Source organism: Aythya marila, assembly GCF_965140915.1.
Source record: "Aythya marila genome assembly, chromosome: 9".
In the NCBI taxonomy this organism is placed as follows: Eukaryota; Metazoa; Chordata; class Aves; order Anseriformes; family Anatidae; genus Aythya; species Aythya marila.
The window spans coordinates 14,284,792-14,298,804 of NC_139050.1; the positions used below are offsets into that span (position 1 = coordinate 14,284,792).

At 33.3% G+C, this 14,013-nt stretch overlaps 1 protein-coding gene across 4 annotated transcripts in view; it reads right to left on the reverse strand.

Moving 5' to 3' along the window:
* The window catches only part of OPA1 (OPA1 mitochondrial dynamin like GTPase), a 52,332-nt gene that overhangs the window by 33,619 nt on the left and 4,700 nt on the right, over positions 1 to 14,013 (reverse strand). Inside the window, exons 4-9 of one of the 4 annotated variants that reach the window (XM_082766723.1) lie at positions 13,537 to 13,644; positions 12,258 to 12,311; positions 11,541 to 11,608; positions 5,919 to 6,029; positions 1,011 to 1,064; positions 476 to 580 (exon numbers count right to left, since the gene is read on the reverse strand). In XM_082766723.1, the coding sequence (XP_082622849.1) occupies positions 476 to 580; positions 1,011 to 1,064; positions 5,919 to 6,029; positions 11,541 to 11,608; positions 12,258 to 12,311; positions 13,537 to 13,644 (500 nt within the window). The remainder of the gene's footprint in view (positions 1 to 475; positions 581 to 1,010; positions 1,065 to 5,918; positions 6,030 to 11,540; positions 11,609 to 12,257; positions 12,312 to 13,536; positions 13,645 to 14,013) is intronic. The other 3 variants (XM_082766724.1, XM_082766725.1, XM_082766726.1) reach the window with 3 other exon arrangements.

Below are 14,013 nucleotides of genomic sequence, written 5' to 3' on the forward strand. Positions count from 1 at the left end.
GAAAGATGAAGACCCGTATCGATCAAAAGCAAAAACCATACCTTGTTAAATCTCTATGGATTTATACAGGACCATTAAAAGATGTTTCCTGACTCTGTTACTGAATTCCTACCAAATTCAATAATGCTCATTACAAAGCATGGAGGTACCAGATTATGTGTAAGAAAAATTGGAAGCATATTTACTAGCAAATATAGTGAAGCTACACAAAAAATAAAAAATATCCCACAAATTGTATTTTCCATTCAGATAAGTTATTTAGAACTGATAATCTTTCTGCTCTTCAACTGAACCCATTTTCCAAAAGTCATATAGTTCAAAAAATCTGGTATATAAAAGCCTTCACATGTCAAAAAAAAGCACAGAAATGTTATAACAAATGTTAAAAGTTCATATATGGATTAACAGATAAAACTTAGAATATCATTACAGAAAACACATTGTATTTCTATACTAATGGTTAACATGTAAGTACCTTTAATTTCCTCTGATGAATTCCTTTGTCATCTCTTTGCAGTACCAATTTTCTTAATTCTTTGTTCTCTTTCTCTAGTCGCTCCAGCATTCGTTGGTATTTGAGCTAGAAAACAGTGGTACAAATGCAGTGTTATAATTACAGAAATAGTACAGTTTAGCAAAATTTTACCTATGAAAAACAAAAGTTAAAAATAAATATCACTTGTAATGAAACAGCACTTCAGGCAAATTCCACATTTCAGGAATCTATAGCATTGAAACAAGGAAGGTATTCTAGGACATTATGATTATGCATTTCCCCTACTCCTACACTCCCTTCTTACATTCAGTCAGCCCTGTCAAAGAAAGAACAGATTATATTAACCTGTAGTCTGGGCCAACATGGTTAACCCTGTATACTGAAGTGTGGTTTTTAATCTTCCAGTTCTTAATTTTTACCTAATACCTTAAATTTCAGACATATATTAATCTAGTAAATCCGAAACTGCTGCACACAAATAATTACTTAAGACATCAGTAACTCAGAAAGTTACCTGAGTGCGTAGAAGTTCTTCCTGAAGTTGATCAATCTTCTCTTTGTCAGAAACCTATAAAGAAAAATAATCATGGCTACTAACACATTGTTTAGTTAATCCATTGCAAGTAACCAAATCACAAATCACAAACTTCATTTCACATAAGATTGATTTTACGTGCATTTTAAAGCAACTAAGATTCTTCAATTTGCATTTAAAAATTTAACGCTGATGGAAAAGTTACATCTGCAACAGGAGAATCACATGAAAAGGTCTAAACTCCAGTGCATGCAAACTCAAAAACCCTTCAAGACTTCGTAGTAGGAAAGTGGGCTTAGGGGAAGAACAAAACTTTGTACGGTGTTCGGTTTTCTGGTCACTAGCCTAAATACAATTATGTGGTCAAACTCCCAGGATCTCTTATGCTTATGTCCTGAATTAGCATGTACTTAATAAGATACAGTCACTAAAACACCTGCTTGTTACAGAAAGGTGAGTGTTCACCATTTCTGAAACTTCCAGGGGATTTTTATTTCAGATTTGTTTTTCAGAATTATAATCCTAAACATTCATGTTCAACTTCATAAAATATAGTTCTGATAGTCTTGAAAGGTAGTTTTAGATTTATTTAAATTACTTTAAAAACTGGAAAAATTAGGTTATTAGAATACAAAACATTTTGAAGTTCAAGTCATAAATGCAATACAGACATTTTTAGTCAGATACTTTTCAAATCGGTTCATCAAGAAGATGTAATAGTTGTTCAAACAAATCCATTTTTAATAACACAGACAAAAGCATGAACCGTGCAATACAAATCAATATTGTGTAAATCTTTACAAGCAACATGAAACTTAGTGGTTGACTGATGTAATTTAGAAAAAATGATCATCGAAACATCCTTTCACACTGAAAGAATGAATTAGGTAAAGCCTTAATATTTAAATAAAGCTTGTAACATTTACAACTTTACATCAGAAAGAGTGATTAACATGCAGAGGACATCTGTCATTTAGAAAACACAAATCAATTTAGTTACTATAATTTCACTCTAGTTGTTACAGATTAAAAAATAAATCTCAGTTATTCATATTGACATCATTAAGGTATTAAACCTATAATACACCGGATCACACATGCACTTTACAGGAAGCAATCAAGCTGATATTTCCATCAACATCCAATTGTTTTCTTATTCATAAGCAGCAAAGGGGAAGTATTGCAAATTAACTTCCTTTACTTTTCTGCTGGTTAGTTAAGTGATAGCAAGAGTGCATCAGAAAGGGAAGCTTAGCACACACAATTTGATGCCTGCAACTACGGCACAGTGTATGTAAATGTTTCTTTACATATACACACACCTCAAACACCTAAGAGACATTAAAGGGAAAATAATAACAGAAGGGCAAAGGGAATAGCGTAGGGTATCAGGAAAAAGCAAGAAAATAGGAAAGCCAAGGTGCACCATTTGGTGCATATTTTCAAAGCAGCTAGCATCTTCCCACTCTCTGCTCTTAAACAAGCTCTTTCTGAAAGTATTTCAGGGGCCTTGATGCATCTTTGAAGAGCATACTTACAAGTGGATTATTTCTAACCACATGAACAATGTCTTTTATGTGCAGTATACTTATGTTAAACACAGTAAACAAAAATATTGCACTCAGCTACACTTTGCAAGATGTGAAGCAAAGAACTACCTAGCACTTGATGATAATTCCGTGAAGGACAATTAAGTAAGTCATGTTAAAAACATACATCATTCTAGAACTGTTTGTTATGTTTCAGCTTTTGGTTCAGGTGTCCTTTGAATGTTTAGCTGCAATTAGTATGTACAGTATTTTCAACATATAATTCTTAATCACAGAATTACAGAGTGGTTGAGATTGGAAGGGACCGCTGGATATCACCTAGTCCAACCCCCCTGCCAAGCAGGGCCACCTGGAGCACACTGCACAGGATGGCATTCAGGATGGAATCCTTTTAGTATCTCCAGAGTAGCAAACTCCACAGCCTCTCTGGGCAACCTCTTCCAGAGCTCCGTCACCCTCACAGTAAAGTGTTTACTAATATTGCTAAGTATTTTTTAATTTGCCAATGAAAGTTAAAACTACCATAACATTCTGAAGTATTAACAGTCAGACGTGACTAATCTGGGATTTCTATTTACTTTAAAAACAATGATAAAAACTTTAGTGTTAAAATACCTCTATTTCTCTCTCTCTCTCTCTCTCTCTCTCTCTCTCTCTATATATATATTTAAACACATAAATTTCTGTTTAATCCAGTTCATCCACGTTTGGATACCAAGATGCCTCCTTCTTTCCGCAGTGCCACCATAAAGACTTATAACAGAAGAAAACTGTAGGGCCATTTTTAATCATAGATTCCTGCACACAAAAATGCAGATACCTATTTACTAAGATTAGCAGAAGCTTACATTTTATTCTTTTATTACTGCTCACTTTGCACAGTGATTGCTTTCCAGCAACTTTTGTCACATGTTGTATAAAATAAGTATGTGCCTCTGAAAATTCAGTACCTTCGAAACTCTATGTATTCTCTAACTAGACTATAAATAATTCTAAATTGATCATCAACAGAAGAACTGCAATGATTTGCAGTGTTATAAATGAAAATACCAATACCTACACAAAACACAGAAAGCATGCACATCACAGCTATACAAGAATAATCAATTACACTGCTAAATATTTATCAAAAGACTGACAAAAAACAATAGGAAGCAATTACATTTCTGTTCTTAATGCCCTCTCCTGATTATAAGTTGAATAATAGTAAGAATTATCTCATAACTGAAGTAGATTTAACATTGAGTAGTTAAATTAAAATGGAAAATGTGCAAGTAAATCAAGCAACAGAACTTCAAAGAATGGAAATGAAACAGTAATTTTCTCTAGCAGGCAAGCAAGCAGAGCCAATTAAGTTAAAAAAAATAAACAAGGTTAGTTTATGCCCCATCAAAATAACATGCAATGACATATTTCAATGAGAGTAACAATTTCTTCTTCCTAAGATGAATTTGGATAGATGAATCTAATTTACAACCTCTTGTCAATATATTAAAGAAAATATTTTACCACATCTTTCAACTTCAAGCAAAAAGATTAGTGTGACAAAAAGAGACATTCCTTGTCATTAGGCATGTATACCAAACACCACACCTGAATGCTAAATTAAGATTTGTTTTTTTTATATGCAAGGCCAGTTAGATTTCCAACACTCAAAACCCACAAAGAAGTACCTGCCTTGGAGGACAGGATAACACTTACAGGGATAGCCCTTACAGCTATTTCACAGCTTGGGAATTGTAGAATTAGTTGCAAGAAAGTGCTAACAAGGTAGAATTTCCATCAGAAACAAATGTAATATCAAGCTCATTTTTTTCCCCAATTCCCTTTATCGTGCCAATACATTTTTATATATCAAACACTGTATTGCTTTTACATCTTCATATACTTCATCATAAACTTCAAGCTACTATTCTATACTCCAGTGGTCCAAATAAACAGTACACAATCTGTCAGAGGCTGAAGGAGTTACCCTTACTAAAAAAAAGAGGAAGTGAACAAATAGAGAGCATTTAGACCACTGAAGACATCTCTCCTCTTCTACTAAATACTCATTTGGAAGGGAATAAATGTGAGGATGAAAAAAAAATCCCTCCAACTTTTGTAGGACACCCTTTGAGATAAAACCTAATTTCATATAATTGCATTTCCATTGTATTGTTATACAGTGTCTAGATAAACAACTGACAATGGAACACATCAGTTATATTAAATCCAGAGATAATATTAGCTAAATAAATTTCAAAAATGAAATTTGAGGAAAGTTGTGTTTTGTTTTGTTTTGTTTTTTTTAACTAAAGGAAGATTAAGTTTAGGGTGGCCAGTGGTTGCAAATCTAAAATAGAAAAATAATAATACTGGTAAAAAAGTAAAATACTTAAATTTAAAATGCTAGTATAATTTCAGAAAACTAATTGATTTAACTGATCTCCTCTGTTAAAAGGCTGCAAGTCATGAAAACTGCAGCTATGCAACTGCTTAAAAGTTTAATTCCCATTTACTGTGTTATTCTTTCTGTGGGAAGTATCTTCAAATATACAGAAGAGTAAGTACTGTATCCAGTGCTCAATTCCAAAGCTGTATGTTCAAAGATATGAGGAATTAAATATTTTGGGGGGCACTGAAGCAGACAGTAAAGAAATGTGGTTAAGAATTGTAGGCTATAACAGAATAGACTACTAAAATATCCCAAATTAGGAAGTATTTCCAATTCGCCTCAGCTCTATAACAGTGAATAGTTCATAAATGAAGTAAAGTCAAGTCACTCGTGGATGTTCAACAACCACAGTATATCAATATAAACTAGGTTTTAAGAGAGACAATAGACAAGCAATATGTTTGATGAACATGGAGTTTTTAACAGGAGTATTTAGAAACAATTTTGCACAGGCAATTAAGGAGCTGCTGTCACTTTCAGATTTGTAATGTTATAAGCAGGAAAAATATGTTCCCAGAGACATATTGCCTATGTATAGCTATACTCTCAAAAGATATAGCTATAGTCAGCAAGTAACAGCAGAGTTAAGTAAACTGGATGTTTATTCACATACTTTCCTTAAATGCACTTTTTAATATATCAACTTTAAGTAACAGTTTTATAAGGGTAGAGAGCATTCAAAATGATACAAAATATTTGTTCTGCTTTTAACACTTTGCTTGAATAGCAATTTGGTTAAACTGAAAGAGGACTATACACATGTACCGAAGTTGTCTATAATAATTATTTGGGCCCGAGATTTAATTAGAAGTTAGATTTTTTTTTTTTTAATCTCATATGCAGGAGGCTGAAGTATTCGATTAGTGAGAACACAGTACATATTGTCCCTTAAGCCATCACCTTTCGTTTCTGCTGGTACGAGCCCGTGTTATATTGGCCAGCGGCTCTGCGTGCTTCCTCTTCGTGCTGCTGGATTTGTTGTTGTAACAGAATGAGTTCACCAAGCAGGCTCTGCCATGAGTTTATAATAAAAAGGAAAGGAAAAAATTGGGGGTGTAAGGAGAACAAATTTAAACCAAAGGGCATGACAAAGACAGATGAGAAACAGGTATGAATGGGTCAGTTCAAACAAAACGGAAATATTATCAAGATCTCCTGCTAGCTAGCTGGGACTGGATACAACTAGCACAACCATGCACCTTGCAAATCCATGAAGAACAAAATAAAAACATGTAGCTAGATTTTAAAAATATTCAATTTTAAATGAACACTTACATCTAAATAAATAAATTAATTAAAATCCAACCAACATTGCTATAAAATATTGACAAAGGTTTCAGGATTTGATCTCAACTAAATAATATCAGAATTTCTTAAGTATCAGCAATTTTTCACAACTTAACCATGCAGGTATTTAAATAGGGTGTTTTGGATACTCTACACAAAGTGGTACAGAACAGTTAATCAGCTCAACTTTGTCAGTAACTTAAGAGCTCGTTTTGTTCTTGCTCTCAGCAATGCAGACACTTTACAGAAAGATGACTTCTGCAATGTAGCCTTCAAAGTAAGAGAAGCAAAACAGTTTCTAAGGCATAAAGTATTCAATTCTGTAACAATCTGCAGTTTAGAATAATGCCATCATAATCCTCCCTGATCACTTCAAAATCTCTGCAATGCAATGCTGATTTCTTAACTGTTCGGCATTTCTGTGCAGCTTAGATTTCTTCTCTTCTCCCTCCATGCCAAATATTCCTGCAACAGTAAGTTGTCTTTCAGAAAGTCTACATTGGTTCAAAGATACTATGCTACCTTCTGGAATCTTATGTACAATTTATTTCAGATAATGTAGATAAAAGAAAAAATAAATATTCAAATTAAGGACTTTAAAAAATGTTACATCTTCTAAGAAAACATTCAGTAAAATGGTGTTTCAAAAATGTACTAAGGAAGTCAAAACAAATCCTGGAATAAAACTTCGATGTAAAAAGTTCAAGACATCTGCCATCAATTTATACATTAGGTGCACGAAATACACACACAGGCATGTACACATAAGGATAAACAACACAGGAGAGAATGGATAAAAGACGAGACAATCAAATGACCAAATGTAAACATTTGTTAAATAGCAATTTGTATAACATTTCTAGAATAGAAAAGTCTCCACATTTGTATTTTATTGAACCACTTTGAGATTTAATAAATCTCTTTACTGGAAGATGGGCAAACACATTTGAACTGTGCCAAGAAACTGAATGAAACAATTGTTCAATTTCACTTCCATAGAGCGTCAGAGATACCCACACAGGTATACTTAGTATTAGAAGAACAACAATAATATTTTACCATTTCACAAGCAAGGTAATTCTTAATGTAACCTGGCATGGCTCCTTTCAAAATTATGCTATTGGTCAAGAAAATGCCAAAAAAAAACAACCTGCCACGAAGGCCTTTTAATATTTAAATGAGCACTGTAACAGAAGTTGTTTGAAGTCACCAAGTGTAACTATTTGATATGAAATTACTCTCCAGGAGGTCAGGTACATCTGACTCTTACTCTGTAGCAAAATATGAAAAACCTTTTTCAAGTGAAGTCACCCCACTAACAGAGTATTTCAGTAAAAAGGGCGAGATTGCTTCTAAGTAACACTTTCTTCTTTGTATACATGTATATCAGTCAATAACATTGTTACCTTTGTTTTCTAGTTCTTACTACATAAATTACAAACCAAACCAAAACAAAATCAACCAAACAATGACAACAAGAAAACAAGAAGCAGCTTGAACAGCACACAGCAACACACACAACACCTAGCCTAGTTTGACTTGGGATATAAATAAAACTTTTTACAACTCCCTGCCACTGTTCTCCCCTAGCCTTCAACTCTCTAAATCAGTCATTCTTATGTAAAACTAATTATTTTCTAAAATAAGAATTTCATCTAGAAAATCAATGCTGATCAATTAATGGGATTTAAACTAACAAACTGTTTACAAGCATTATCAATCATCTTATCAAAGAAAGTAGAACAACACTAGTTGACAAACTTGGTGGCACAAACTCTGGAGAGTCACCATGAGAATCTGGGTGCACAATAAATAACCCAAAACAAGTGTAGTTACAGTATCAGCAGATACTTTAAAAAAAATCAAAACACACTAGTTTACATTTGTTAAATTTGTTGTACGTCAGTTGGATACGACTATCTTTTAATTTAAAAGTTCCTCACAACTGAAGTATGTGTGCCCCATTTTCAAGAGCGACCAGAACCCATGCCTTGTTAAATTGGGAATACAACTGGGCAATGAATACAGAAGAGAAAGTTATGTAAACTTTGCCACATAATTTAGAAAGAAAACACCAACAACAAAAAGAAAAAAAAGAGAGAAAGCTAAAAAATGATTAAAATAATCCTACTCCAGGAGACAACCTGTCAGCTATACAAAGAGTACCAGAAAATGGCCCTGGAACTACATAAGCAGGAATTTGCAAGCATATAGGCATCACTTTTCCTGTCCACCATATATGTATTCTGGAAAGCTTTCTATACAAGGGAAAGAAAGTACTGCCTGATGTCTGCAACTTTGTCCGTAGTAATATTACTGCCCATACTTGGAAAGTACAAAGTTACTTCTTACTACTTTTCAAGAGCTACAGCTACTAACTTAGTTTTGTTGTTGTTGTTGTTTTTCCTCCCCTACAAGCTGCATCAGCATGTAGTTTTGATTTGATGTACTTTTTTTTTTTTTTTGGATAGGAAGGAGGTTTATATGAATCATAAAGATTCTATAATTTCCTTTATTTTTATGCTCACTTGGACATCAGCTAGCCAAGTTCCAGAGAAATAATCAGTAGACAATTTGTCCTTATGGATATACTAATCATCAACAACAACATAAAAAGAAAATGTGCAGAAGAAGCATTCCAGAAGTTAGGTCACAAAGAGGTCATAATCATACTACATCATAGAACTGGAATGAATTCACAGTACAACATTATTTTCATCTGAACTGCCACATGATGGGTGGAACTGATACCCAAGTCAAGTGACACTCCTTACTAAAACCTCTTTCTCATGTAGAATTCCTGCGCTGCTGCTTCCACTTACTGAAGGTGACCCTCTGCTGGCTAGGCAAGGCACTTCAGTCATTGCCAAATCCTCCACAGCGAACCAAGGTTCTTAAGGTTCTTTGATTGTATCAAAGTGTCACAGGCAGAGAAAGGACTGTGTGGTTGGTTTTGAATAATACACATTGAATTATTCATTTACCTAGGTTCTAAGCCCCAAATCCAAAGTTGAGTCACATTTTGTTTATAGCCTAGATTACAAAGAAATTTTTAACTTTGGAGCTTGCTTGCCTTAATAGGAAGTTGAAACTGTTTAAGAGTGTTTTTTTTTTTTTTTTTTTTTTTTTTTTTCTGTTTTGGTCTGTGTTTTGGGGGGGAGATAGGTAAGTACTGCAAAAGAATTTTTTAAGAAGGCAATACTGCCATTTCAGTGCAAGTCTGAATTATTCCCACAGTACAAAACACACAACACAGTAAAATGTTTTACTATACTGGAGCTTTGTATAGCTATCTTCTTTCTCTGAAAGCAAATTTTCTTATTGAATCCACATGGAAACAGATTTAAATTCAATTTATTTAAATTACTGATCTAAGCACTCCAGTAATTTTAATTTTGTTTTTTTTCAAAAAAGTTGTACTTCTTGTATCAAATGAAAAGTTACCAACTAAACCACACATTAGTTGGAAAAGTAGTTTGTTCTAGACAATTTTCACTGCTCTTACGCTCTCTCTCATTCTACAGAAAGTTTTTATAGCTCTGAGGACAATGTCCAATTCTACAGATCAGAATTCCTTCAAATGACAAATCCCTGGATATTTGCCATTACTGATCTTTCCCTAATGAAAGGCTGAAAACAGCTCATCAGCTGATTGTAAGACATACTTAATAACATAGCATTGTATGCATCTGTACAACAACAATTTTTAAACTAGTATTGGTTGGCAGTGAAAAAGCATTGTATGAAAAAAGGCCATCTTACTCATTGTCTAGAAAATACTATTGCTTGCCAATAAACCAAGCTACTGTGGTATGTTAGCCATTCATATCTGTCTTTTTTGAAATATTATGACCAAAAATGATCACACTAATTAACAAACAACATCTTCTAAATGGAATTTGTCATATATAATTGGAATTACAAAAATTATTATGGCAGACTAAATTTTAAAACTCAGACTGGTTTAATATGGGCTGGTATTTTCTCTACTGCAACTACATTTTTCCTGGCAACATTAAAATGCAGTGGTCACTGTATATGAAAAAATAGAATAATAAGTATTAGTGATAATACTAGCACTCAGTAAAAATCTCAATTAATTTACTTACTGATGACAATAAATTAAGATGACCATTTCTTCACAAATCCATAGTTAAGGGATGTTTTTTGTTTTGTTTTAAACAGTGAAACCTGTGCTAAGCAATCATTGAAGAGAAAATTTTCTACGTATGGACAGTTTATTGACAAGGAGGAAACAAAACCTAAATTTATTTCTTATGCAGAAATCTGTCAATGTTGCAAAAGGGAAAAGGATGTGAGCTTTGTACAGGTTTCATTGCATTTCATATTGCCATGCAGAATGAATGTAGAACGTATACATGCCTGCATATACAGAAATGTCTTTCATCTAAAACTCTATTTCCAGTTCAGTAAACAATTTTTCAGTTGCAAAAATAAATATTTAACAATTTACAAATTCCCCGATACGTACCATTTTCATTCCTTTTTTTTTTTTTTAATTAAAAAAATATACAAAGGAAAAATGAAAAGCCTTTAGAGAATGAGCAACACTACCATCAAGGATTTAAACGGAAATAACATCTAGTATTCATTAAAGCAAAAGATTAAATTCTAACTTCTTTACTTCAATGAAAAAATGCTAACACTTTTAGTTATTTAAATACAGTAGCATTTTCTTTCCACGAAAATACTGTAATATTTTTCTTCCAGGAAATCTTAACAAAAATGTGATTATACACTTTTTAATTAAATTAAAAAAAAAAAAAAAGACTTCTTTTACAAATAGAAATTCTTTATTACAGCAGAGATCCTTCAGTAAGAATCACAACTGTGAACGTGGCAACACCAATGAAGTTGCAAGCAGAAAAAAAATGAAAATAACTGTAGAAGCCTACAGCAACTTCAGTAATAAGCTAACAGTTCAAATACTACTGAGAGTGTGTCCTGAGAAATTCCAAATGCACACAAAATACCTCAAATGACCTTCTTTGAAAACAAGTTTCTGAAGAATGTAATACTTTATGACTGCCTACACTTTTCCTTACACCAAAGTGTGTTTAGCACTGTACTGTTTATATATTAAAAGCACAAATGCATTCTCTTCAAAGATAAATTCTACTAAGCTGCTTCAAACAAATATCTACAACTAGCTGTTAAAGCACTTAAAAAAAACACTACCTGTTAAGAAATTTGTATTTGCTTGAGAGTAATTACCTTCTTGTACTGTTTGTCATTGTCATATCCCTGGTCTGTAGCTCTGAATGCTGTTTCTCCAGGAGAACCTAGGACACAATTAGAGAAATTCATTACAACATGCAAAACACTCTTCAAAAAATTAAAACTACACCTAATCAATGTAAAATAAACCTACATATTACTATTACCCTATGTATTATTAAATCAATAACCTTGCTATCAACCCAAAAATATTCACCACAAGTAACTGAAAACAAAACTCAGTTTAAAACTCATTTGAAAATTTTATTTCAAATTTAAATTGTGACTCAAAGCAGTTATTATCAAGAGGGAACAGGCAGCATCAGCTACACTATTTAATTCCTAAAAGCTTTTTTTATTTAATTTACTTATTTCTGATACACAAGAGGACAATACAAATTCAACTGTATCATTGTAACGATTATATATATATAAATACACATACACACATATTCTTTTCTACTCTAATGACATGTTTTCAAAATAAGCTTCCTAGAAAAAGCATCTGCTAAGGACTATGATAGAGAAGCATCAACTACTCATTCTCACAGGGGCAGATCTAAGAATTTTTTTAAATAGTTGAAAGGTATTTGTAACTCAAAATTAATCGAATAGTTGTGTTTACACTGATATTCACTCCTCTTAGTACAATAGTGTTTTAAGAGTTTGCTTTAAAGAGGCAGGTTAGGGGCAGTAAAAAGGGCTTTTACACACCTAACAACAGAAGTAGATCAGAAGCTCCTATGACTTCACTAACCAAATTGTAACCTGTGAAAAATCAGCAGAAGAGGGGAAATAAAAATTATAAATACAAAACAAAACGCAAAATAAAGATGAGGGATCTTTGTCTCATTTGGAGGACCACAAAACCATAAACGGCAGCTATGCCCAGGTGAATATGCTAACAAATTCCATTATAGTAGGTGATACCTCACAGTACCGGTCAATAACACGCCACAATTTTAAACAGGCAAGATATATAGGAGATTGTCATCTACTTGTCAGTCTGTTGATCTTGATCCCCGCTGAGTTTGTAATGAGATGAATTAACTATTTCCACCATTAACAGTATTTTAAGAAAATGAAAACACACTTCTTAGGTACACTGATATGCAAATATTCTCAAAAACACGTAAAGCGGTGACTACGATACCCCAGAGATAAAATCTTTCATAACTATGCATTTATGTTTTTTGGTAATTATTAAGATATACATCAGAAAGAATCTTTCATTCTGTTACAAGAAAGACTGGGTGAAGTTTTGAGCTGTGCTAAAGAGCATGTCAGATAACGATGATGAAATTATTTTTATAATTAAAGTCCATTGGTTAAAAATGTCCTATTTAAATCTAAAATTTGAAAACCTCTAAGTGTACTAGTACCTGAACACAGTGGATTGACAAACCATGCCCCTATTTTGTGAAGGACTTAGAACTCCCACATACCCCATTGAAATGTAACCTCTACCTATAATCTGAATCTCCTAGCAAGTCTTTCTGCCTGGACACAGCTCTAGAAGATATCACACAACCTGAAGATGACCTGGGTTACAAGTCTCTTATCTCACATGCTTGCAACTTCAAGCACCATCATTCTCTTAATTATCCAATCTGTCCTCCTGTAACAGCTATAGCATAGTACTGTTACTACTGTCCACTGCCACTCACAGCTTCTGCAAGTTCCAGCAGGACACTTCCACCTTCTATGACTTACTGAAACATTTAACTTCTGATCTGTTTGTTTAGAGGTGCACAAGAATTCTGTTTTTCTATTCACAGTCACATTTTGGTTCCCAGCACTTGCTAACAGAATTCTTGCCTTTAAAAATCCATTAAACTTACCTGTGTCCATACCACTTTGAGATGAGGTATTCAATGAAAGGCATGCATTTTGAGGATCCACTTTCTTTTAGCATCAAAGGACATAGCTGTAACCTCATCTTGTAATATCTTATGTTCTCAAAATTAAAACTAAGCTGAAAAATTATTCTCACCAGGAGAAAAAAATCCTTTCAGTGAAGCGAAGCTCTCTCCAATCTTGTCAAAGTCAGGCAGAAGTTTGGCAAGGTCATCGGCATCAGGAAGGGCTTTGATAATTTTTTCTAGGAAAACAGTACAAAAGCTAGTGAGCAGTTTCTCTCCTACTATTGTTGTGAATAGGAACAGCTTAGGCTATAAAACCTTGTAACTGTTCTGAGGCATACCTTTCTCTTTTAAACTTTTATAAATTTATTTATTTAATTAAACACTGCTTTCCACATGCACCTCCCCCCATCAGTGTTGGGAAAGAATATCAGATCTGAAAACCCAACTGCTTTTTTAGACTTTGAACTTTCTGATAACTTGGCTGCCTTATGTACTTTAAATTCTGTACAACTTAATTCTTGCAGTTCACCACATTTCATGCATTGCCTCACATACTTCAGAAACAATGTTTTTTAAATTATAGAACGGCATATCTATGCTATATG